The sequence below is a fragment of the Loxodonta africana genome, chromosome X, assembly GCF_030014295.1.
Source record: "Loxodonta africana isolate mLoxAfr1 chromosome X, mLoxAfr1.hap2, whole genome shotgun sequence".
NCBI classification, from domain to species: domain Eukaryota; kingdom Metazoa; phylum Chordata; class Mammalia; order Proboscidea; family Elephantidae; genus Loxodonta; species Loxodonta africana.
In genome coordinates this window covers 86,428,392-86,456,097 of record NC_087369.1, presented here as the reverse complement: position 1 = coordinate 86,456,097, position 27,706 = coordinate 86,428,392, and the positions used below count along the sequence as shown (strand labels likewise).

The 27,706-nt window shown below is 37.7% G+C and overlaps 1 protein-coding gene across 1 annotated transcript in view; it reads left to right on the top strand.

Moving 5' to 3' along the window:
* ZDHHC15 (zinc finger DHHC-type palmitoyltransferase 15) overlaps positions 1-27,706 on the top strand; it is a 236,292-nt gene that overhangs the window by 53,978 nt on the left and 154,608 nt on the right. The window contains exon 3 of the mRNA XM_010592707.3: positions 8,270-8,364. Coding sequence (XP_010591009.1) covers positions 8,270-8,364 — 95 coding nt within the window. The remainder of the gene's footprint in view (positions 1-8,269; positions 8,365-27,706) is intronic.

The following is a 27,706-nucleotide window of genomic DNA, read 5'->3' as shown; positions in this document are numbered from 1 at the left end:
ATACAGAACTCTTCAAGAAATCAGGAAGGAGATCAGGCAAAACACAGAATAACCAAAGGAAAACACAGATTAAGCAGTTGAAGAAATTAAAAAGGTTATTCAAGAACATGATGTAAAATTTAATAGGCTGCAAGAATCCATAGAGAGACAGCAATCAGAAATTCAGAAGACTAACAATAAAATTACAGACCTAGACGACTTAGTAGAAAGTCAGAGGAGCAGAACTGAGGAAATAGAAGGCAAAATTAATGACATTGAAGATAAAACACTTGACACAAATATACTCAAAGAAAAATCAGATAAAAGAAGTAAAATGAAGAAACCCTAAGAATCACGGGGACTCTATCAAGAGAAATAACCTGCGAGTGATTGGAGTACCAGAACAGGGAGGAATGACAGAAAATACAGAGAGAATTGTTGAAGATTTGTTAATAGAAAACTTCTCTGATATCGTGAAAGATGAGAAGATACCAATCCAAGATGCTCATCAAACCCCACATAAGGTACATCGCAAAAGAAAGTTACCAAGACATATTGTAATCAAATTTGCCAAAACCAAACATACAGAAGGAATTATAAGAGCAGCTAGAGATAAACGAAAAGTCACCTTCAAAGCAGAGTCAATAAGAATAAGCTCAGACAACTCAGCAGAAAACATGTGGGCAAGAAGGCAATGGGATGACTTATATAAAAAATTGAAGGAAAAAAGTTGCCAACTAAGAATCACACATCCAGGACAACTCTCTCAAATATGAAGGTGAAATTAGGGCATTTACAGATAAACAGAAGTTTAGGTAATTTGTAAAAACCAAACCAAACCAAAACTACAAGAAATACTAAAGGGAGATCTCTGGTTAGAAAATCAATAATATCAGATATCAACCCAAGAATAGAACACAGGACAAAGCAACCAGATATAAACCCAGATAAGGAAATCACAAAAATAAGATAAAAAAACTTTCAAAATGGAAAAAGCAATGTAATTATGTAAAACATGACAACATTAAAACAATAAAGAGGGACTAAGAAATATAGTCATAGATCTTTCTTATGGAGAGGAAGTCAAGGGGATATAAAGAAGTAAAAGTTAGGTTTAAACTTAGAAAAATATGGGAAAATGTTAAGGTAACCACAAAGGAGACTAACAAGCCTACAGATCAAAGTAAAACACAACAAAAACATACAGACTCAGCAAAAGCAAAATCAACAACAATGAAGAAGAGGAAAAGACAATATATAAAGATTACTACTCAGTACAAAAAATGAAGTGGAAAAAAGAAACTGTCAAGAACACACACAAAAGACATCTAAATGGCAGCAGTAAACTCATACCTATCCATACTTATGCTGAATGTAAATCAACTAAATGCATCAATTAAGAGACAGAGAGTGGCAGAATGGATTAAAAAAAAACATGATCTGTCTATAGGCTGCCTACAAGACACACCGTAGACTTAAAGACACAAACAAACTAAAACTCTAAGGATGGAAAAAAATATATCAAGTAAACAAAAATCAAAAAAGATAAGGAGAGGCAATATTAATTTCTGACAAAATAGACTTCAAAGTTAAATCCACCATAAAGGATAAGGAAGGACACTATGTAATGATTAAAGGGACAGTATGCCAGTAGGATATAACCAAGTTAAATATTTACACACCCAATGACAGGGCATCAAGATACATAAAACAAACTCTAACAGCACTGAAAAGTGAGATAGACAGCTCCACAATAATAGTAAGAGATTTCAACAGACCACCTTCAGTGAAGGATGAAACATCCAGAAAGAAGCTCAATAAGGACACGGAAGATCTAAATGCCACAATCAACCAACTCGACCTTATAGACATATAATGAACACTCTGTCCAACAGTAGACAAATAAACATTCTTTTCCAATGCACATAGAACATTCTCTAGAATAGACCACATATTAGGCCACAAAGCAAGCCTTAACGCAATACAAAACATCAAAATATGATAGAGCATCTTCTTTGACCATAAAGCCACAAAACTAGAAATCAGTAACAGGAAAAACGGGGAAAAGAAATCAAACACATTGAAATTGAACAACACTTTGTTGAAAAACAATTGGATTATAGAAGAAATTAAGGAAGGAATAAAGGAATTCATAGAATCCAATGAGAATGAAAATGATTCCTATCAGAACTTTTGGGACACAGCTAAGGCAGTGCTCAGAGGTCAATTGATAGCAATAAATGCACACATCCAAAAAGAAGAAAGGGCCCAAATCAAAGAATTATCCCTACAACTTGAACAAATAGAAAGAGATAAAAGAAAGCAAATAATAAAAATTAGAAAATAATTAAATGAAATAGAGAACAGAAAAGCAATTGAAAAAGTTAACAAGATCAAAAGCCGGTTCTTTGAAAAAATTGAACAAAATTGGTAAACCATTGGCCAAACTGACAAAAGAGAAACAGGAGAGAAAGCAAATAACCTGAATAAGAAATGAGATGGGCAACATTACAACAGACCCAACTGAAATTTAAAAAATCATATCAGATTATTATGAAAAATTGTACTCTAACAAATTTGAAAACCTAGAAGAAATGGATGAATTTGTAGAAACACGCTACCTACCTAAGCTAACACAAACAGAGGTAGAACAACTAAATAAACCCATAACAAAAGAAGAGATTGAAAAGGTAATGATAAAACTTCCAACAAAAAAAAAGCCCTGGCCCTGATGGCTTCACTGGAGAGTTCTACCAAACTTTCAGAGAAGAGTTAACACCACTATTACTAAAGGTATTTCACAGCGTAGAAAAGGATGAAATACGCCCAAATTCATTCTATGAAGCCAGCATGTTCCTGATACCAAAACCAGGTAATGACACCACACACACACACAAAAGAAAATTACAGACCTATGTCCCTCATGAACTTAGATATCAAGTCCTCAACAAAATTCTAGCAAGTAGAATTCAGCAACATATCAAAAAAATAATTCACCATGACTAAGTGGCATTCATACCAGGTGTGCAGGGGTGGTTCAACATTAGAAAAACAATTCATGTAATCCATCATATAAATAAAATTAAAGAAAAGAACCACGTGATCTCATCAATTGATGCAGAAAAGGAATTTGACAAAGTTCAACACCCATTGATGGTAAAAACTCTCAGCAAAATAGGAATAGAAGGAAAATTCCTCAACAGAATAAAGGGCATTTATACAAAGCCAGCAGCCACCATCATCCTAAATGGAGAGTTTGAAATTATTCCCCTTGAGAACAGGAACCAGACAAGGATGCGCTTTATCACCACTCTTATTCAACTTTGTGCTGGAGGTCCTAGCCAGAGCAGTTAGGCTAGGTAAAGAAATAAAAGGGCACCCAGAATGATAAAAAAGAAGTAAAAGTATGTCTATTTGCAGATGACATGATTTTATACACAGAAAACCCTAAGGAATCCTTAAGAAATCTACTGAAACTAATAAAAGAGTTCAGCAGAGTATCAGGATACAAATCAGGATACAAGATAAATATACAAAAATCAGTTGGATTCCTCTACACCAACAAAAAGAACATCGAAGAGGAAATCACCATTCAATGCCAATTACAGTAGCCCCCAAGAATATAAAATACTTAGGAACAAATCTTACAGAGACGTAAAAGACCTATACAAAGAAAACTACAAGACACCAAAAGAGACCTACATAAGTGGAAAAACATACCTTGGTCATGGATAGGAAGATTCAACATTGTAAAAATGGCCATTCTACCAAAAGCGATCTATAGATACAATGCAATTCTGATCTATATTCCAATGACATTTTTTAATAAGATGGAGAAACAAATCACCAACTTCATATGGAAGGGAAAGAGGTTCCAGATAAGTAAAGCATTACTGAAAAAGAAGAACAAAGTGGGAGCCCTCACTACCTGATTTTAGAACCTATTATACTGCCACAGTAGTCGAAATAGCCTGATACTGTACAACAACATATACATAGACCAATGGAACAGAATTGAGAATCCAGACTTAAATCCATCCATCTATGAGAAGCTGATATTTGTCAAAGGCTCAAAGTCAGGTAAATGGGGAAAAGTCAGTTCTTTAACAAATGTTGCTAGCATAACTGGATATCCATCTGCAAGAAAATGAAACAAGACCCATCCCTCAGGCCATGCACAAAAACTAACTCAAAATGCATCAAAGACCTAAATAATAAATCTAAAATGATAAAGATCATGGAAGAAAAAATAGAGAAAACGCTAGGAGCCCTAATACATGGCATTAACAGTATATAAAACATTACTAACAATGCACACACACCAGAAGAGAAACTAGATAACTGGGAACTCCTAAAAATCAAACACCTATGCTTATCCAAGGACTTCACCGAAAGAGTAAAAAGATTACCTACAGACTGGGAAAAAGTTTTTAGCTATGACATTTCCGATTAGTGTCTGATCTCTAAAATCTACATGATACTGCTAAAACTCAACTACAAAAAGACAAATAACCCAATTAAAAAATGGGCAAAGGATATGAACAGACACTTCACTAAAGATGACATTCAGGTAGCTAACAGATACGTGAGGAAATGCTCACAATCATTAGTCATTAGAGAAATGCAAATCGAAACTACAATGAGATTCCATCTCACTCCAACAAGGCTGGCATTAATCCAAAAAACACAAAATAATAAATGTTGGAGAGGATGTGGAGAGACTGGAGCACTTATACACTGCTGGTGGGAATGTCAAATGGTACAACCACTTTGGAAATCAATTTGGCGCTTCCTTAAAAAGCTAGAAATAGAAGTACCATATGATCCAGCAATTCCACTCCTTGGAATATATCCTAGAGAAATAAGAGCCTTTACACGAACAGATATATGCACACCCATGTTCACTGCAGCACTGTTTACAATCGCAAAAAGATGGAAGCAACCAAGGTACCCATCGACGGATGAATAGATAAATAAATTTTGGTATATTCACACAATGGAATACTACACCTTGATAAAGAACAATGATGAATCTGTGAAATATTTCATAACATGGAGGAATCTGGAAGACATTATGCTGAGTGAAATTAGTTGCAAAAGGAAAAATATTGTATAAGACCATTATTATAAGAGCTCAAGAAATTAAACAGATGGCTACAAGAGTGGGGAGGGAGGGAGGGAGAGGGGTATTCACTAATTAGATAGTAGACAAGAAGTATTTTAGGTGAAGGAAAAGACAACACAGTACAGGAGAGGTCTGCACAACTGGACTAAGCCAAAAGCAAAGAAGTTTCCTGGATGCTTCAAAGGCCAGTGTAGCTTGGCAGGGGTTTGGGGACAATGGTTTCAGGGGACCTCTAGGTCAATTGGCATAATAAAATCTGTTAAGAAAACGTTCTGCATCCCACTTTGGAGAGTGGCATCTGGGGTCTTAAACACTAGCAAGCAGCCATCTAAGATGCATCAATTGGTCTCAACCCACCTGGAACAAAAGTGAATGAAGAATACCAAAGACACAAGGTAAGTATGAGCCCAAGAGACAGAAAGGACCACATAAATCATCAGCCTGAGATCAGAAGAACTAGATGGTCCCCAGCTACAACCAATGACTGCTGTGACAGGGAATACAAGAGAATCCCTGAAGGAGCAGGAGAGAAGTGGGATACAGACCTCAAGTGCTCGTATAAAGATGAAACTTAATGGTCTGACTGAGACTAGGAGGCCCCCAGTGGTCATGGTCCCCAGACCTCGTTAGCCCAAGACTGGAACCGTTCCCAAAACCCACTCTTCAGACAGGTATTGGACTGGACTATAAGACAGAAAATGATACTGGTTAAGAGTGAGCTTCTTGGCTCAAGTAGACACATGAGACTATTTGGGCAGCTCCTGTCTGGATGGAACAGGAGAAGGCAGATTGGAACAGAAGCTGGTGGAATGGACTTGGGGTATACAGGGTGGAGAGAAGGAGTGTGTTGTCTCATTAAGAGAGAGATACTAGGAGTATATAAATTATTGCTACATAATATTTAATATATAAATATATTTATATAATTTATGTATAAATTATATTGGTGTATATAAATTAGTGTATGGGAGACTGACTTGATTTGTAAACTTTTACTTAAAGCACACACACACACACACACACACAAAATCCACAGAACTGGACCAATAAGCAGCATCATGATTAACGAAAAAATGATTGAGGTTGTCTAGGATTTTATTTTACTTGAATCCACAATCAACACCCTTGGAATCAGCAGTCAGGAAATCAAATGACATATTGCATTGGACTAATCTGTTGCAAAAGACCTCTTTAAAGTGTGAAAAAGCAGATGTCACTTTGATGAGTGAGGTGAGCCTGACCCAAGCCATATTTCCAGTTGCCCCATATATGCATGCGAAAGTTGGACAATGGAATAAGGAAGACTGAAGAAGAATTGATGCCTTTGAATTACGGTGTTGGTGAAGACTATTGAATATACCATGGACTCCCAGAAGCACGAACAACTCCGTTTTGGAAGAAATACAGCCAAAGTGCTCCTTGGAAGCAAGAATCGTGAGACTTCATCTCATGTGCTTTGGACATGTTATCAGGAGGGACCAGTCCCTAGAGAAGAACATCATGCTTGGTAAGTAAAGGGTCAGCGAAAAAGAGGAAAATCCTGGACAAGGTGGACTGACACAGTGGCTGCAACAGTGGACTCAAATATAACAACGTTTGTGAGGATGGTGCAAGGCTGGGCAGTGTGTCATTCTCTTGTCCATAGGGTCACTATGAGTCGGAAGAAACTTGACAGTACCTAACAAATAACAACATAGAAATGAGAATATCTAGAAATACATACACCAAACAGGCGTTATGCCTTAAGAGAGGGAAGTGGAAGGTTCAGGGTATGTATGTGGGGGATGGGGGTTGGGTGTGGACATTTACTTTTTACTTTATATTGCTTTATTTTTTAAAATGAGATGTCATAATTACTAAAAAAAAATCATGAAATACATAAAAAAGTCTTGTACTGTAGGGCTAGGAACACTGGCCACAAGAACAAGGCTTTGTTCAATTCAGTCATAAATGTGTAAAAGGCTCAGTTCTATGAACTTGGACTTGAGTCACATCATTCCCTTGGCTGTTTCTAATGGTGTGAGGTAATAAGACCATGGCATCCAAGGTCTCAAAATGATACAGTAAACTGACCTTCGGTCTTAAAACCAACTCTGTGAAGAGTATCAAGATTTCCCATATCTGAAGAGCTATCCAAGAGGCAGAGTATAAAAAGAAAGGGAGTGGAGAGCCCTTTTCACAGTTCACTCAAAGGCGCAACTCAGACTTTAGAAGTATTTAGACTTTGAGGCTATGGGAAAGAACTTGGCATTTAGAGTTAGAAGGCTTATGTTGTTTTTTTTTTCTTTTCTTTTTAAAATTTTTATTGTGCTTTAAGTAAAAGTTTACAAAACAAGCCAGTCTCCCATACAAAAATTATATACGCCTTGCTATATACTCCTAGGTGCTCTACCCCCAGTGAGACAGCACATTCCCTCTCTCTGCCCTCTATTCCCATGTCCATTCAGCCCAGCTTCTGTCCCCCTCTGCAGAAGGTTTATGTATAGCTGTGGACTTTGGTTAATTAACTACCGTAAGAGTCTCAGTTTCTTCGTGTATTATAAAATGGGAAGATAATCTCTGTCCTATTATCTCTCTCACAAGGTTATTAAGGAAATAAAGCTATGTAATATAAAAATTTTTTTTTAAATATATATGAAGGAAACCCCGGCAGTGTAGTGGTTAAGAGCTACTGCTACTAACCAAAAGGTCAGCAGTTTGAATCCACCAGGTACTCCTTGGAAACTCTCTGGGGTAGCTCTGCCCTGTCCTGTGGAACTGACTTGACAGGAACAGGTTTGGTTTGTTTTTTTAATGTATATGAAAGTGCATTGTAAACTCTAAAGTGCTGTGTAAATACTATCATCTTTCAGTACCAACAGTGGCAGAGATAATGACACATATTGTCATGAAGGACATTTCTCCCTCTACTACAGAATCATGTGGCGACTTTTAAAACATGAAACAGAAAGTTCTTGTTCAAAATTTAGCATTATACCTGGTTTCTTGCACTTCTGTTGCTTCCAGGCATGGGAAAATGATAAGAATGAACATTGTATAATAATACTAGAGAATACTTGGTAATAGGAAAGCAAAATAGAAATCTGTTGTTGAGCTTTATGTCTTTTTAAACTTTTATAAATGGATAAAAGTATAATATAAACCTTAAAATTTTTCTTATTTCAGTTGTCTACCTCATACTCTACCATGCCATCTTTGTGTTCTTTGCCTGGACCTACTGGAAGTCTATCTTTACACTACCACAGCAGCCAAACCAGAAGGTAAGAATACTTGTTATTTCATAAAGCTAAGAATGGAAGAAAGAGATGCTAATAAAGCCGGATAGTAGGCAGAAAGGGGAGCAAATAGCCTTCCATTATAAAGGAGAGATTGAGGGTAATCTTAATGGAGAATTCTTAGTCATAAAGGTAAATTAAAAAGGCAGATAGACAGTTGAAGGAATTTGTGTAATCACCAGCCCTGGATATCTTTAAGACTAGGAAACCACTATTTGCATTAGTGATATAATTAGAGATGCAAGAATCCACTTGGATTCTGGGGACTCACCTCTTCAATTCTATGAAACTATTATTTTAGTATCTGGCAAGGCTCTGAAAGTCAACTCAGAGGAAAAAAAAATCAATAGTTAAATAAATTGTTTTCAAACCAAATTACTTGAATCCAAGTGTTTTATGTAGTCTTTGGAAGGGTTTCATGAAAGAATATGTGATCATATCAGACATTTATAATGTGTGGCTACTCAAAATTAGGTTAGATTCCAAAGTAAAAACAAACAATGGAAGAGATTTTCAGTCTCTAAACATTAGGAAATACACTGGTTTAAACTGTCCCCTTCATGGAGTCAAAATGGTACACTTAGAAGAAGACAATTAAACACAAAAGAAGGCAATAATGCAGGAATTGAAGAAGAAAAAGAAAGATATGACATAGAAAGCAAATAGCAAAATGGCATATATAAATCCTACCTTATCAGTAACTACATACATTAAGATGGATTAAACCCTCCAAACAAAAGGAATAGGCAGAATGGATTTAAAAATATCATTCAACTATATGCTGTCTACAAAAGACTCACTTTAGAATCAAAGAGACAAATACATTCAAAATGAAATAATAGAAAAAGTTTTTCCATGCGAATAGTGACCAAGTAACCTAGTATAGCTATACTAATATCAGACAAAATAGACTAAGTCAAAAATTGTTACAAGAGGCAAAGAAGGACATTATATATTGACAAAACAATTAATTCAAGAATATTGTTATGGATTGAATTGTGTACCCCAAAAATGTGTATCAACTTGACTAGGCCATGATTCCTAGTATTGTGTGATTATCTACCATTTTTGTCATCTGATGTGATTTTCCTATGTGTTGTAAATCCTACCTCTATGATGTTAATGAGGTGGGATTAGTGGCAGTTATGTTAATGGATCAGGAGTCAATCTACAAGATTAGGTTGGTCTTCAGTCAATCTCTTTTGAGATATAAAAGAAAGAAGTGAGCAGAGAGACGTGGAGACCTCATACCACCAAGAAACAAGAGCCAGGTGAATATTGCGTCTTTTGGACCTGGAGCCCCCGTGATGAGAAGCTCCCTGACCTGGAAAGATTGATGACAAAGATCTTCCCCCAGAGTCTACAGAAACAGAAGGCCTTCCCCTGGAGCTGGTACCCTGAGTTCAGAATTCTAGACTCCTAGACTGTGAGAGAATAAATTTATCTTTGTTAAAGCCATCCACTTGTGGTATTTTTGTTATAGCATCACTAGATAACTAAGATAAATATATAGCCATCATAAACATATGAACACCTAACAGAAACCAAAAACCAAACCAAACCCATTGCCGTTGAGGCAATTCCAACTCATAGTGACCCTATAGGACAGAGTAGAACTGCCCCATAGGGTTCCCAAGGAGTGCCTGATGGATTCAAACTGCAAGCCTTTTTAACCACTCCACCACCAGAGTTTCCACACCTAACGAAGAAGACCCAAAATATATGAAGCAAGTGGCAAACATTGACAGAATTGAAAGAAGAAATAGATAGTTCTATAATAATAGCAGAATTCAATGCACAACTCTCAGTAATGGATAGAAAAGTAGACAGAAGATCATAGCAGAATTCAATGCACAACTCTCAGTAATGGATAGAAAAGTAGACAGAAGATCATAGCAGAATTCAATGCACAACTCTCAGTAATGGATAGAAAAGTAGACAGAATATCAATAAGGAAATAGAGGACTTGAAAAACACTATAAACCAATTAGACCTAACACATATATAGAACATTGTACCCAACAGCAATAGAATAAACATCCTTCTTAAATACACATGAGCCATTCTCCAGGATAGGCTATATGTTAGGCCACAAAGCAAGTCTCAATAAATTTTAAAAGACTGGAATTATACAAAGTACATTCTGTGACCACACTGGGATGAAACTGAAAATCAATAACATAAGCAAAACTAGAAAAGTTTGCAAATATGTGGACATATTAAAAACACCCCCTCTTAAACAACTGGTGGGTCAAAGAAGAAATCACAAGAGAAATTAGAAAATACTTTGAGGTGAATGAATACAAAACATGACATAACAAAACATATGGGACGAAGTAAAAGCAGTTTTCAGAGAAAAACTTACAGCTGTAAATGCCTTCATGAAAAAGAAGAAAGGTCTCAAATCAATAACCTAACTTTATATTTTAAGGAACTAGAAAAAGAAGAGCAGAAGGAAGAAATAGTATAGATTAGAGCAGATATAAATGAAATTGAGAATAGAAAAGTAGTCAACAAAACCAAAAGTTGGTTCTTTGAAAAGATCAACAAAATTAACAAAACTTTAGCTTGATGGGATAAAAAGAGAGAGAGAAAGTATAAGTAAAATCAGAAGTGAAAGTGGGGACTTTACTAGTCACCGTACAGAAATAAAAAAGGGTTGTAAAAGAATGCTATGAATGATTCTACACCAACAAATTAGATAACCTAGATGAAATAGACAAATTTTGAAAAACACACAAATTACCAAAACTGACTCAAAAAGAAATTGAAAATCTGAACAGACCTATAACAAGTAAGGAGATTGAACCAGTAATAATAATAATAAAACCTCCAAAGAAAAATCCAGGACCATATGGCTTCAGTGGTGAATTTTACCAAACATTTAAAGAATTAATACCAATCCTTCTTTCTCTTTCAAAAACTGGAAGAGAGAAAAACACTTCCCAACTCATTCGATGACGCCAGCATTACACTGACACCAAAGTCAAAGATACCACAAGAAAAGAAAACTACAAGCCAGTATCGCTTAAGAATATAGATGTAATAATCCTCAACAGAATACTAGCAAACTGTATCCAGTAGCAAATTAAAAGGATTATACACCGTGACCACGTGGATTTATCCCAGGAATGCAAGGCTGGTTCAACAGAAGAAAATCAATCAATGTAATACAGTACATTAATAGAATGAAGGAAAAAAAAAACCGTATGATCATCTCAATGGGTACAGAAAGAGCATTTGACAAAATCCAACACCTTTTTATGATTAAAATTTTTTTCAACAACCTAGGAGTAGAAGGGATCTTCCTCAAAATGACAAAAGGCATTTGTGAAAAACCCACTGCTAACATCATACTCCATGGTGAAAAACTGAAAGCTTTCCCCCTAAGATCAGGAACAAGACAAGAATACCCACTTTGTCCAGTTTTATTCAACATTGTACCTGAAGTTCTAGCCAGATCGATTAGGCAAGGAAAAGAATTAAAAGACATTCAAGTTGGAAAAGAAATAAAATTATCTCTATTGACAGATGACATGATTTTACATGTAGAAAATCATAAAAACAATACACAAAAAACCTACTATAGCTAATAAATGAATTCAGCAAAGTTTCAGGATATAAGATCAACATGCAAAAATCAGTTGTTTTCTATACATTAGCAATAAGAAATATAAAAGAAAATAAAACAATTATATTTACAATACCATCAAAAATACTTAGGAAGAAATTTAACAAAGGAGGTGTAAGATTTGTACATGGAAAACTATAAACACTGTTGAAAGAAATTAATGAAGACCTAAATAAATGTAAAGATATCCTGCATTCATAGATTGGAAGACAAACTTTGGCAGTGCTCTCCAAAGCAATCTACAGATTAAATGCAATCCCCATCAAAGTCTCAATGGATTTTTTTTTTGGCAGAAATTTTATGGAATGGCAAGAGACCTAGAATAGCCAAAAAAGAACAAAATTGGAAGACTCACACTTGATGAATTCAAAATTTACTGAAAAGCTACAGTAATCAAAACAATATGGTACTGGCGAAAGAATAGACATATAGGTCAATGGAATATAATTGAGAGTCCAGAAATAAACCCATACATCTATGGCCAACTGATTTTCAATAAGTGTGCCAAGACCATTAAATGTAGGAAAGACTAGTTTCTTCAACAAATGGTGCTGGGACAGCTGGATATCTATATGCAAAAGAATGCATTTGAACCTTACCACACACCATATGCAAAATTAACTCAAAATGAACCAAAGACCTAAATGTCAGAGCTATAACTATAAAATACTTAGAGGAAAACATATACGTAAATCTTCATGACCTTGAATTTGGCAATGAATGGATTCTTAGGTACAATCCCAAAAGCACAGACAACAAAAACAGATAAATTGGACTTCATCAAAATTAAAACGTTTTGTGCATCAAAGGACACTATCAAGAAAGTGAAAAGCCAACACACAGTGAGAAAATATTTGCAAGTCAAGGATACAGAATATATAAACAACACGTAGAACTCATTATCCTAGAGACAAACTCCCAAATTTAAAAATGGTGAAAGGACTTGAATAGACAATTCTTCAAAGATATATAAATGTCCAACAAATACATCAAAAAGATGCTTAATATTATTAGCAATCACAGAAATGCAAGTCAAAATAATTGACTGCTTTACACTATTTATGAAGCTTATAGCCCAACAGAGAGAAAGACTAAGTGCTTGGGAATTTTTTAGGGATAAACTGGGACATGTTAACAGGAGGGACTAGTCCCTGGAGAAGGACATCATGCTTGGTAGAGTGTCAGCAAAAAAGATGAAGACCCTCAATGAGATTGATCGACACAGTTGCTGCAGCAATGGGCTCCAGCATAGCAAGGATTGTTGAGGATGGCTCAGGACTAGGCAGTGTTTCTTTCTGTTGTACATAGGGGCACTATGAGTCAGAACCGACTTGATGGCACCTGATAACAACTGTAATCCTCAGTAAGGTTTGACAAGTGCCAGAAATAGAGCGTCTAGTCCTAACATCTTATTCTAAACCAGTCTATTTGTTGAATAAACACACAGTTTTTATCACACACAAATGGAAGCAACTCTGTTTCTGCCCTCCAGCTAGATAGAATATACCATATTGTTGTTGTTAGGTGCGTCAAGTCCATCCACACCTAACATAGTGACCCTGTGTACAACAGAACCAAACACTGCCCAGTCCTGCACCATGCCCATAATCGTTGTTACACCTGAGCCCATTGTTGCAGCCACTGTGTCAATCCATCTCGTTGAGGGTCTTCCTCTTTTTTCGCTGACTCTCTATTTTACCAAGCATGATGTCCTTCTCCAGGGACTGATCCCTCTTGATAACATGTCCAAAGTATGTGAGACATAGTCTCACCATCCTTGCTTCTAAGGAGCATTCCTGTACTTCTTCCAAGACAGACTTGTTCGTTCTTTCGGCAGTCCATGGTATATTCAATATTCTTCCCCAGCACCACAATTCAAAGGTATCAATTCTTCTTCGGTCTTCCTTATTCATTGTCCAGGTTTCACATGCATGTAAGGCGATTGAAAACACCATGGATTGGGTCAGGTGCACTTTAGTCTTCAAGGTGACATCCTTGCTTTTTAATATTTTATAAAGAGGTCTTTTGCAGCAGATTTGCCCAATGCAATGTGTCTTTTGATTTCTTGACTGCTGTTTCCATGGGTGTTGATTGTGGATCTGAGTAAAATGAAATCCTTGACAACTTCAATCTTTTCTCCGTTTATCATGTTGTTGCTCATTGGTCCAGTTGTGAGGATTTTTGTTCTCTTTATGTTGGGGTGTAATCCATACTGAAGGCTGTGGTTTTTGATCTTCATCAGTAAATGCTTCAAGTCCTCTTCATTTCAGCAAGCAAGGTTGTGTCATCTGCGTAATTCAGGCTGTCAATGAGTCTTCCTCCAATCCTGATGCCACGTTCTTCTTCATATAGTCCAGCTTCTCTGATTATTTGCTCAGCATACGGATTGAATAAGTATGGTGAAAGGGTCCAACCCCGATGCACACCTTTCCTAACTTTAAACCATGCAGTATCCCCTTGCTTTGTTCGAACAACTGCCTCTTGATCTATGTACAGGTTCCTCATGAGCACAATTAACTGTTCTGGAATTCCCATTCTTTGCAATGATATCCATAATTTGTTATGATTCACACAGTTGAATGCCTTTGCATAATCAATAAAACACAGGTAAACATCTCTCTGCTTTCAGCCAAGATCCATCTGGCATCAGCGATGATATTCTTGGCTCCATAGCCTCTTCTGTATCTGGCTTGAATTTATGGCAGTTCTCTGTAGATGTACTGCTGCAGGCACTTCTGGATGATCTTCAGCAAACTTTTACTTGCATGTGACATTAATGATACTGTTCGATAATTTCTGCATTCGGTTGGATCAGCTTTCTTAGGAATAGACATAAATATGGATATCTTCCAGTCAGTTGTCCAGATAGCTGTCTTCTAAATTTCTTGGCATAGACGAGTGAGCACTTCCAGGGCTGCATCTGTTTGTTGAAACCTCTCAACTGGTATTCCGTCAATACCTGGAGCCTTGTTTTTTGCCAATGCCTTCAGTGCAGCTTCGACTTCTTCCTTCAATACCATTGGTTCTTGATCAAATGCTACCTTCTGAAATGGTTGAACATCAACCAATTCTTTTTGGTATAGTGACTCTATGTATTCCTTCCATCTTGTTTTGATGCTTCCTGTGTCATTTAATATTGTCCCTGTAGCATCTTTCAATATTGTAACTCGAGACTTAAGTTTTTTCTTCAGTTCTTTCAGATTAAGAAATGCCAAGCATGTTCTTCCCTTTTGGTTTTCTAACTCCAGGTCTTTGCACATGTCATTGTTAATACTTGACTTTGTCTTCTCAATCCCCCTTTGAAATCTGTTCAGCTCTTTAACTTCATCATTTCTTCCTCTTGGTTTGGCTACTTGATGTTCAAGAACAAGTTTCAGAGTCTCTTCTGACATCCATTTTGCTCTTTTCTTGCTTTTCTGTCTTTTTAATGACCTCTTGCTGTCATCATGTATGATGTCCTTGATGTTAATTTTATTCAACATTGTGTACCATAAAGAAATTATATGTCCAAGGACATCTCAGAAATTAAAGGGCCACCATAAGGTACTACTTTTAATTATCAAAATTAAAAAGAATTTTCAAAAACTTTATGCTTTCATGTTAGTATACATTGTTCTTCTAAGAAAACAAAATAACTGAGTGTTTTTTCTATTAAATTTACAATACTTAGTTGCTCTTTTAAAACACTGCCCTTCAGCCTTTTGGTTGGGACAGATCTTAATTATGTGGCTCTGACCAGCTCATTGCAGAATCCTTAGCATCCTGGGCCCCCATCCAGTAAATGCCCATTGTGCACTGCATTTAGTATAACACCCAAAAACTCCCCTACACATTTCCAAATGCCCCCTGGGGTTAGTACTTAATTTGAAAACTGTAACTGAGAATGACATTATACTGTAAAAATGCATCACTAGGTATGGTTCTTAAAATAGACTGTTTGATTATATACATTTTTAATTTATAAGTCGTTGTCACGGATTGAATGATGTCCCCCCAAAATATGTGTCAACTTGGCTAGGCCATGATTCCCAGTATTGTATAATTGTCCTCCATTTTGTGGTATTGTGTAATTATGTGTTGTAAGTCCTAAATCTCTATATGTAAATGAGGCAGGATTAGTGTGGTATGTATCTTGTACTAAAGGGCGTGATTCAAGTCACAGCCTTACTCAAGTCACACCGTTACTCAGGTCACCACCTTATTTAAATCATACCCTTACTCAAGTCACACTGTTGTTTGTTGTTGTTAGGTGCCTTCAAGTCTGTTCTGATTCAGAGCGACCCTATATACAACAGAAAAATCACTGCTGGGTCCTGTGCTATCCTCACAACTGTTGTTATGCTTGAACCCATTGCTGCAGCCACTGTGTCAGTACATCTCGTCAAAGGTCTTCCTCTGTTTCACTGACCCTCTGCTTAGCTTAGAGCCCTTCTGTAGGGACAGGTCCCTCCTGACATGTCTGTCTTGGTCATCTAATGCTGCTATAACAGAAATACCACAAGTGGATGGCATTAACAAAGAGAAAATTTATTCTCTCACGGTCTAGTAGGCCACAAGTCCAAATTCAGGATGCCAGCTCCACAGGAAGGCTTTCACTCTCTATCAACTCTGGAGGAAGGTTCTTGTCATCATTCTTCCCTTGTTCTGGGAGCATCTCAGTGCAGAAACCTCAGGTCCAAAGGATGTGCTCTGTTCTGGGCACTGCTTTCTTGGTGGTATGAGGTCCCCAACTCTCTGTTTGCTTCCCTTTCCTTTTATCTCTTGTAAGATAAAAGGTGGTGCAGGCCACGCCCCAAGGAAACTCCCTTTCCATTGGTCAGGGTTGTGACCTCAGTAAAGGTGTTACTATCTCACCGTAATCATCTTTAATATAAAATTACAATCACAAAATGGAGGACAACAACACAATACTGGGAATCATGACCCAGCCAAATGGATACACACATTTTTGGGGGGTCATAATTCAATCCATTGCAATGTCTAAAGTACGTGAGATGAAGTCTCACCATCCCTGCTTCTAAGGCACATTCTGGCTGTACTTCTCCCAAGACAGATTTTTTTCCTTCTTCTGGCAGTCCATGGTATAGTCTATATTCTTCGCCAACACCTTAATTCAAAGACATCAATTCTCCTTGGCTCTTCCTTATTTTTTATAATTTTTATTGTGCTTTAAGTGAAAGTTTACAAATCTAGTCAGTCACTCATATAAAAACTTGTATATACCTTGCTACTTACTCCCAATTACTCTCCCCCTAATGAGACAGCCCGCTCTCTCCTTCCACTCTCTCTTTTTGTGTCCATTTCGCCAGCTTCTAAGCCCCTCCACCCTCTCATCTCCTCTCCAGGCGGGAGATGCCAACATAGTCTCAAGTGTCCACCTGATCCAAGAAGCTCACTCCTCACCAGCATCCCTCTCCAACCCATTGTCCAGTCCAATCCATGTCTGAAGAGTTGGCTTTGGGAATGGTTCCTGTCCTGGGGGAACAGAAGGTCTGGGGGCCATGACCACCGGGGTCCTTCTAGTCTCAGTCAGACCATTAAGTCTGGTCTTATGAGAATTGGGGGTCTGCATCCCTTTGCTCTTCTGCTCCCTCAGGGGTTCTCTGTTGTGTTCCCAGTCAGGGCAGTCATTGGTTGTAGCCAGGCACCATCTAGTTCTTCTGGTCTCAGGATGATGTAGTCTCTGGTTCATGTGGCCCTTTCTGTCTTCTGGGCTCATAATTACCTTGTGTCCTTGGTGTTCTTCATTCTCCTTTGATACAGGAGGGTTGAGACCGATTGACGCATCTTAGATGGCCTCTTGCTAGCGTTTAAGACCCCAGACGCCACTCTTCAAAGTGGGATGCAGAATGTTTTCTTAATAGATTTTGTTATGCCAATTGACTTAGATGTCCCCTAAAACTATGGTCCCCAAACCCCCACCCCTGCTTCACTGGCCTTCAAAGCATTCCGTTTATTCAGGGAACTTCTTTGCTTTTGGTTTAGTCCAGTTGTGCTGACCTCCCCTGTATTATGTGTTGTCTTTCCTTCACCTAAAGTAGTTCTTATCTACCATCTAATTAGTGAATACCCCTCCCCCACCCTCCCTCCCTCCCTCCCTCCTATTGTAACCACAAAAGAATGTTTTCTTCTCAGTTTAAACTGTTTCTCAAGTTCTTATAATAATGGTCTTATACAATATTTGTCCTTTTACAACTGACTTATTTCACTCAGCATAATGCCTTCCAGGTTCCTCCATGTCATGAAATGTTTCACAGATTGATCACTGTTCTTTATTGATGTGTAGTATTCCATTGTGTGAATATACCATAATTTATTTATCCATTCATCCGTTCATGGGCACCTTGGTTGCTTCCATCTTTTTGCTGTCGTAAACAGTGCTGCAGTAAACATGGGTGTGCATATATCTGTTTGTATAAAGGCTCTTATTTCTCTGGGGTATATTCCAAGGAGTGGGATTGCTGGATCGTATTGCAGTTCTATTTCTAGCTTTTTAAGGAAGCGCCAAATCGATTTCCAGAGTGGTTGTACCATTTGACGTTCCCACCAGCAGTATATAAGTTTTCCAGTCTCTCCAGAGACTCTCCAACATTTATTATTTTGTGTTTTTTGGATTAATGCCAGCCTTGTTGGAGTGAGATGAAATCTCATTGTAGTTTTGATCTGCATTTCTCTAATGGCTAATGATCGTGAACATTTCCTCATGTATCTGTTAGTTACCTGAATGTCTTTTTTGGTGAAGTGTCTGTTCTTATCTTTTGCCCATGTTTTAATTGGGTTTTTTTTCTTTTTGTAGTTGTTTTTGCAGTATCATGTAGATTTTAGAGATCAGGCACTGATGAGAAACGTCATAGCTAAAAACTTTTTCCCAGTCTGTAGGTAGTCTTGTTACTCTTTTGGTGAAGTCTTTGGATGAGCATAGGCGTTTGATTTTCAGGAGCTCCCAGTTATCTAGTTTTTCTTCTGCATTCTTAATAATGTTTTGTATACTGTTTATGCCGTGTATTAGGGCTCCTAATGTTGTCCCTATTTTTTCTTCCATGATCTTTATTGTTTTAGATTTTATGTTTAGGTCTTTGATCCATTTTGAGCTCGTTTTTGTGCATGGAGTGAGGTATGGGTCTTGTTTCATTTTTTGCAGATGTATATCCAGTTATGCCAGCGCCATTTGTTAAGGAGACTGTCTTTTCCCCATTTAACTGTTTTGGGGCCTTTGTCAAATATCAACTGCTCATATGTGGATGGATTTATGTCTAGATTCTCAATTCTGTTCCATTGGTCTATGTTTCAGTTGTTGTACCAGTACCAGGCTGTTTTGACTACTGTGGCGGTATAATAGATGGGTCTTCCTTATTCATCTTTCAGCTTTCATACGCACACGGGGGAATTGAAAACATCATAGCTTGGATCAGGCACACTTTAGTTCTTAAAGTGACATCTTTGATTTTTAACACTTTAAAGAGGTCTTTTGTAGCAGATTTGCCCAATGCAGTACGTCATTTGATTTTTTTTTTTTTTGGATGATCATAAGAAAAATTTATTTTTCATTTTGCTTTTTCCAAGGCATAATATTTATAGTTTACAGTTTTCGTAGCATCTAACCTTTTTCTTTTTTTTATTGTACTTTAGATGAAGTTTAATAGAGCAAATTAGTTTCTCATTAAACAATTAGTGCACGTATTGTTTTGTGACATTGGTTGCCATCCCCACGACATGTCAGCACTCTCCACTTCTTGACCGTGGGTTCCCCATTATCAGCTTTCCTGCCCCCTAATGCCTTCTTGTCCTTGCCTGGACTGGTGTGTCCATTTAGTCATGTTTTGTTTTATGGGCCTGTTTAATTTTTGGCAGAAGGATGAACCTCAGTACTGAGTGAAAAGTGTGTCCAGTGGCCATACACTCGGGGTTTCTCCAGTCTCTGTCAGACCTGTAAGTCTAGTCTTTCTTGTGTGTATATGTGAGTTAGAATTTAGTTCTACATTTTTCTCCAGCTCTGTCTGGGACCCTCTATTGTGATCCCTGTCGGAGCAGTCGGTGGTGGTAGTTGTGCTGAACTCAGTCTGGTAAAGGCTGTGGTAGTTGTGGTCTATTAGTTTTTTGGACTAATCTTTCCCATGTGTCTTTGATTTTCTTCATTCTCCCTTATTCAGACGAGATGAGACCAGTGGAGTATTTAGATGGCCGCTCACGAGCTTTTAAGACTTCAGGCACTACTCACCAAAGTAGGATGTAGAACATTTTCTTTATAAACTGTGTTATGTCAGTTGAGCTAGATGTTCCAGGAGACCATGGTCCCAAGCCCTCAGCCCAGTAATTTGGTCCCTCAGGGAGTTTGGATGTGTCTGTGGAGCTTCCATGACCTTGCCTTGTACAGGTTGTGCTGGCTTCCCCATCATTGTGTACTATCTTACCCTTCACCAAAGTTACCACTTATCTATTGTCCAGTTAGTGTTCTTCCCTACCCGCCCCTCCCCTACCTCCCTTCCCTACTTTATAACCATCAAAGATTATTTCTTTTCTTGTGTAAACCTTTTCTTGAGTTTTTATAATAGTGGTTTTATACAATATCTGTCCTTTTGTGATTGGCTTATTTCACTCAGCATAATGCCCTCCAGAGTCATCATGTGATTAGATGTTTTGCAGATTCATCATTGTTCTTTATCATTGCGTAGTATTCCATTGTGTGTATGTACCATAGTTTGTTTATCCATTCATCTGTTTATGGGCACTTAGGTTGTTTCCATCTTTTTGCTATTGTGAATAATGCAGCAGTGAACATGGCTGCGCATATGTCTATTCGTGAGACAGCTCTTATTTCTCTAAGACATATTCCTAGGAGTGGGGTTGCTGGATCATATGGTATTTCTATTTCTAACTTTTTAAGAAAGCCCCATATCATTTTCCAAAATGATTGTACCATTTTGCATTCCCACCAGCAGTGCATAAGAGTACCAGTCTCCTCACAACCTCTCAAGCACTTGTTATTTTCTGTTTTTTTGATTTGTTCCAGTAATGCTGGGGTGAGATGGTATCTCATTGTGGTTTTGACTTACATTTCTCTAACGGCTAGTGATCACAAGCATTTCCTCATGTGTCTGTTAGCCACCTGAAAGTCTTCTTTGGTGAAGTGTGTATTCATAACCTTTGCCCATTTTTAATTGGATTATTTGTCTTTTTATTTTAGAGGTGTTGGATTTCCTGTAGATTTTAGAGATTAGACCTTTCTCGGATTTGTCATAGCCAAAATTATTTTTCCCAGTCTGTAGGTTCTCTTTTTACCCTTTTGGTGAAGTCTTTTCATGAGCGTAACTGTTTAATTTTTTAGAAGATCCCAGTTATCTAGCTAATCTTCTGGTATTTGTGTATTGTTAGTTATGGTTTGTATCCTTTTTATGCTGTGTATTAGGGCCTCTCGCATCAACCCCATTTTTTCTTCCATGATCTTTATAGTTTTTGGTTTTACATTTAGGTCTTTGATCCTTTTTGATCCATTTGAATTAGTTTTGTGTACAGTGTGAGGTATGGGTCCTGTTTCATTTTTTGGCAGATGGACATGCAGTTCTGCCAGCACTATTTGTTAAAAAAAATTGTCTTTTCCCCGTTCAAGGTACCTTGGGCCTTTGTTGAAGATTAGGTGACCATAGGTGGATGGATTTACATCTGGATTCTCTATTCTGTTCCATTGATCTGTCGTTGTACCAGTAGCAGGCTGTTATGTAGTGTGATTCTTCCTACTTTATTCTTCTTCAATAGTGCTTTACTTATCCAGGGCCTTTTCCCCTTCTGTATAAAGTTAATGATTAGTTTTTACATCTCATTAAAGAATGCTGTTGATATTTGGATCAGAATTGCACTGTATTTGTAGATTGCTTTCGGTAGAAATGACATTTTAACAATGTTGATTGTACCTATCCATGAGCATGGTATGCTTTTCCATTTATATAGGTCTCTTTTGGTTTTTTGCAGCAGTGTTTTGTAGTTTTCTTTGTATAGGCTTTTACATCCCTGGGTAGATTTACTCCTATGAGATAAAAAAAAAAAAGCAACTTGCTTTTTTTTATCTTATTTTTTAAGGGGGTGTTATAAATTGTATTATTTTTCTGATATCCTTTTCATAGTTCTCTTTATTGGTATATAGGAACTCAACTGTTTCTCGTATGTTTATCTTGTATCCTGCTACTCTGCTAAATATTTCTATTAGTTCCGATAACTTTCTCATGCAGTCTTTTGCGTTTCTCTTCATAGTATCATATCATCCGCAAATAGGGAAGTTTTTACTTCTTCCTTATCAATTTGGATGCCCTTTTTTCTTTTCCTTGCCTTATTGCTCGAGCTAGGACTTGCTGCACAATGTTAAATAGGAGTGGTTATAAAGGGCATCCTTGTCTTGTTCCTGTTCTCAGGGGGAATGTTTTCAGCCTCTCTCCATTAAGAATGATGTTGGCTGTTGGTTTTGTATAAACCCAAAACCCAGTGCCATCGAGTCGATTCTGACTCATAGTGACCCTATTTAACTTGCTGCACAATGTTAAATAGGAGTGGTTATAAAGGGCATCCTTGTCTTGTTCCTGTTCTCAGGGGGAATGTTTTCAGCCTCTCTCCATTAAGAATGATGTTGGCTGTTGGTTTTGTATAAACCCAAAACCCAGTGCCATCGAGTCGATTCTGACTCATAGTGACCCTATATAAAAAAAAGACCCTATATAGATGGCCTTAATTACGTTGAGAAAATTCCTTTCTATACCTATTTTTTAGGTATAGAAATAGGTATAGAAAGGAAACCCTGGTTGCATAGTGGTTAAGTGCTACATCTGCTATTCAAAAGGTTGGCAGTTCAAATCCACCAGGTACTCCTTGGGAACTGTATGGGGCAGCTCTACTCTGTCCTATAGGGTCGCTATGAGTCGGAATCGACTTGATGGCAATGGGTTTGTTTATATAAAATATATATATATATATACCTATTTTCTGATTGTTTTTTAAATCAGGAATGAGTATTGGACTTTACTGAATGACTTTTCTGAGTCGACTATGATAATCATGTGATTTTTTTTGTTTTGTTCTATATATGTGGTGGATTACATTGATTTCTGGTGTTGAACCATCCTTGCTTACCTGGTATGAATCCCACCTGGTCGGGGTGTATTTTTTTTTATATGATGCTGAATTCTATTGGCTAAAATTTTGTTGAGAATTTTTGCATCTATATTCATGAGATATACTGGTCTGTAATTTTCCTTTTTTTGTAGTGTCTTTGTCTGGTTTTGGTATCAGGGTTATGCTGGCTTCATGGAATGAATTTGGAAGTGTCCATTTCTCTTCTGTGTTCTGAAATAGCATGAGTAGTACTGGTGTAAGGTCTTCCCTGAAAGTTCCATACAAATCTCCATTGAAGCCATCTGGGCCAGGGCTCTTTTTTTGTAGTTTGGAGGTTTTTTTAATTACCTTTTCGATCTTTTCTCTTATTATGGGTCTGTTCAGATTTTCAACTTGAGTTTGTGCTTGTTTGAGTAGGTAGGGTGTTTCTAGAAATTTGTCCATTTCCTCTAGGTTTTCAAATTTGTTGCAGTAAAGGGTTTCATAGTACTCTGTTATGATCCTTTTTATTTCAGTTGGGTCTGTCATTTCTTATTGGGGTTATTTGCATCCTCTCCTGTTTTTCTTTTGTCAAATTGGCCAATGGTTTGTCGATTTTGTTAATTCTTTCAAAGAACTGTCTTCTGGTTTTGTTGATTCTATTGTTTTTCTATTCTCTGTTTCATTTATTTCTCCTCTAATTTTTATTATTTCCTTTCCTCTGGTGTCTGTGGGCTTCTTTTGCTGTTCTCTTTCTATTTGTTCGAGTTGTATAACTAATGTTTTGATTTTGTTCTCATTTGATGTGTGCATCCATTGCTGTAAATTGACCTCTGAGCACTGCCTTTGCTGTGTCCCAGAGGTTTTGGTATGATGTGTTTTCATTCTTGTGTGATTCTAGGAATTTGATTTCATCTTTGCTTTCTTCTATTACCCAGTGGCTTTAAGCAGGGTGTTATTCAGTTTCCATATATTTGATTTTTTTCCTTGCTCTTCCTGTTATTAACTTCTATGTTTATAGCATTGTGTTCAGAGAAGACTCTTTGTATTATCTCAATGTTTTGGAGTTTGTTGAGTTTTGCTTTATGGCCTAAGATGTAGTCTATTCTTGAAAACCTTCCATGTGTTTTGGAAAATGTGTACTTTGCTATTGTTGGGTGGAGTGTCTTATATATGTCTATAGAGGTTGGTTTATTGTGGCCTTTAGATCTTCTGTATAGTTGTTGAGTTTCTTTCTAAATGTTCTGTCCTTTACCGAGAGTGGTGTTTTGAAGTCTCCTGCTATTATTGTTGAACTGTCAATTTCTCTTTTTAGTGTTGTTAGAGTTTGTTTTATGTATTTTGGAGCCCTGTCATTGGGTGCATAGATATTTATTATGGCTATAAACTCATGGTGGATTGTCCTTTTAATCATTATATAATGTCCTTCCTTGTCTTTTATGGTGGACTTTGTTTTAAAGTTTATTTTATCCGATATTAATATTGCCACTTCTGCTCTTTTTTGGTTGCTATTTGCTTTATTTTTTTTTCCATCATTTGATTTTTAATATATTTACATTTTTGTTTCTAAGGTGTGTCTCTTGTAGATAACATATTGATGGGTCCTGTTTTTTTAAGCTGTTCTGTCACTCTGTGTCTCTTTATGGGTGCATTTAAGCCATTTACGTTCACTGTGATTGTAGATAGGTGTGAGTTTATTGTGGTCATTTTGTAGTGCTTTTTTTTGTGGTGCCATTTTCTTTGTTCGTCTTACTGTCCTGTGCTGAATTCCTTTGTTTACAGATTTTTTGTTTGTTTCTTTCATTTTTGTAGATTTTGTGTTTACTGAGACTTTCTGTTTTTCTTTATTTTGGTGAGTAGGTTTGTTAACTTTCTTTGTGATTACCTTGAAATTTACCCCTATCTTCCTAAGTTTAAACCAGCATTTTACTACTTGATATCACCTTGATTTCCTCTCCATTCAAAAGTTCTGTAGCTACACCATTTACTCCATTTTTGTTCTGACGTTGTTTGATTTACAGATTGACCTTTCTGGTTCCCTGTTGTAAATCTTTTTTTTGTTTGTTTTATCCTGGAATTTATTATCTAGGTTGGTATCTGGCTCATGTGGTCTTGCATCCTAGATTCAGGCTGTTGTCTCATGTTGCTGATTCTCTAACTGAAGGACTCCGTTTAATAATTCTTGGAAGTTTGGTTTGGTTTTTATGTATTCCCTTAATTTCTGTTTATCTGGATATGTCCAAATTTTGCCATCATATTTGAGCTAGAGTTTTGCAGGATATATTATTCTTGGTTGGCAATTTTTTTATTTCAAGGTTTTTTATATGTCATCCCATTGCCATCTTGCCTGAATGTTTTCTGCTCAGTAATCAGAACTTAGTCTTATTGTTTCCCCACTCTATGTGACTTTTCATTTTTCTTGATCTGCTCTCAGGATTCTTTTTTTGTGTTTGGTTTTAGCAAGTGTGATTATGATATGTCTTGGTGATTTTCTTTTGGGATCTATCCTATATGGGGTTCGTTGAGTTTCTTGGATGGTCAGCTTTTCATCTTTCATAATATTAGGGAAGTTTTCTGTCAGCAAATCTTCAATGATCCTCCCTGTATTTTCCATTTCCCCCCCCGTTCTGGACCTCCAATCATATGTGTATTTTTTTGCTTTTGATTGTATCCCACATCATTCTCAGGGTTTCTTTATTTTTCTTCCTTCTTCTCTCGTTGTTTTCCTCAAACAATGTGGTATACGAGGATTTGTCTTCAATTTCACTGATCCTGTCTTCCATTGTTTTAAATTTGCTCCTAAAACTTTCTATGGTGCTGTCCATTGCTGAAATCTTGTGATCTTTTGGATTTCTAATTGCTGTTTTTATATGATTTCTATTTGTGTGCTTATTTTGACATTTTGTTCCTGTATTATTTTACTGGATTCTTCCATTTTTTGCCTCTTTTCCATGATTTCGTCTGTATTTTCTGTACTTTTGTCTATTTTTCTCCTTATTTTTGTTTGCATTTTTCTTTATCTCTTGGAGATCCCTGAATATTAGACTTTTGAATTCCCTATCAGGTAGTTCTAGTGCCTCTTCTACTGGAAGGTCATCTGGGTGTTTTATTTTGGACCTATTGTCAAGTCATCCTGTCCTGTATTTTGTTTTTGTTTTTATATTGTCTGCTGTCTTCAGAACATTCGGGAATTTTCTTCATTTATTGATGGTAGATTCGTTTGTTTCATCCTGCTTTTTTGTTTGGTTATATCTGGGTAGGTGGGCTGGGCGTTCTTTGTTGTTTGCTCATCTTTGGGCACAATACTTCTCACCACCTTGTCCAGGTAGGCAGGGCCAGTTGCTCAACTATGGTGGGGTGGGGATGGATCATTTGTGGCATGTACTGGGGCTGACAGGGTGGGGCTGGAGGCAGTGTAGGACAGGGTCTGGTGTTCTGTGCCTGTGCTACTTGGGGGTGTAGCACTTAGCTTGCAGTGCAGATAGGTAGGAGAGAAGGGGGAGGATTAATGTGTGGAGCTAAGTGGGTGTGAGAAAGAAGAGCATGAATAGAGAGAACTGAAGCCAAAAAAATGGTTCTGGGGGAGCTTTCCAGTGGAGTGGCGTGGATCTGGGGAAGCAACGTGCCAGTGATTGTCTAGGTGGGCCATGTGGCACAGGCTGTCAAGAAGGGGTGGAGATGTCACACACACAACTTGGTGGGTGGAAGAAAAGAGAGGAATGGAGAGAGAGATAAGAAACTAAAAAAAGAAAAAAGAAGCACCAGGGGGCCAGTTGGTTGGGGGAATGGAAAGGAAGGAAGGTAGAGAGAGACAAGAAACTGAGAAAAACAAAATAGTCCAAGGGAGCCCACCAGTGTGGCAGCACAGACTGGGGAGGCTGTGTGCCGGTGGCTTCCCAACTGAGTAGTGTGGCAAGCCCGTCATAATGTGGCAGAGATGGCACACGTGGCCAGTTCAGTTGGGAGAAAGGAAAGGAAGTAAGTTAGAGACAGGTAAGAAACCAAGAAAAAAAATGCCCCGAAGGAGCCCACCAGCATGGCAGCACAGACTGGGGAAGTCATGTGCCGGTGGTTCTCCAGCCATGTAGTGTGGCAGAGACAGTCACAAACATGGGAGAGACAGCACATGTGTCCAGGGGGTCGAGAGAATGGAAAGGAAGGAAGGTGGAGGAAGAGAAGAAACCAAGAAAAAAAATGCCTCACAGGAGCCCACCAGTGTGGCAGTGCAGATTGGGAAAGCTGTGTGCCAGCTCCTCCCCAGGCAAGCGGTGTGTCAGATCCTATCAGAAAGTGGCAGAGACAGCACACTGGCCAGGTGGTTGGGAGAAAGGAAAGGAAGGAAGGTAGAGGGGGGTCAAGATATTAAAACAAAAAAAAGTTCCCCGCAGGAGCCCACTGGCATGGTGGCGTGGACTGGGGAAGCCATGTGCCAGCAGCTCCCCAGTCTAGTGGAGGGGCAGAGTCAATCAAAACACAGTGAGGATGGCACATGTGGCCACATGGTCAGTAGAAAGGAAAGGAAGGAAGGTAGAGAGAGTCAAGAAACCAAGAAAAAAAGGAAAAAAAATACCTCAAAGGAGCCCACCGTTGTGGTGGCACGGACTGGGGAAGCCATGTGCT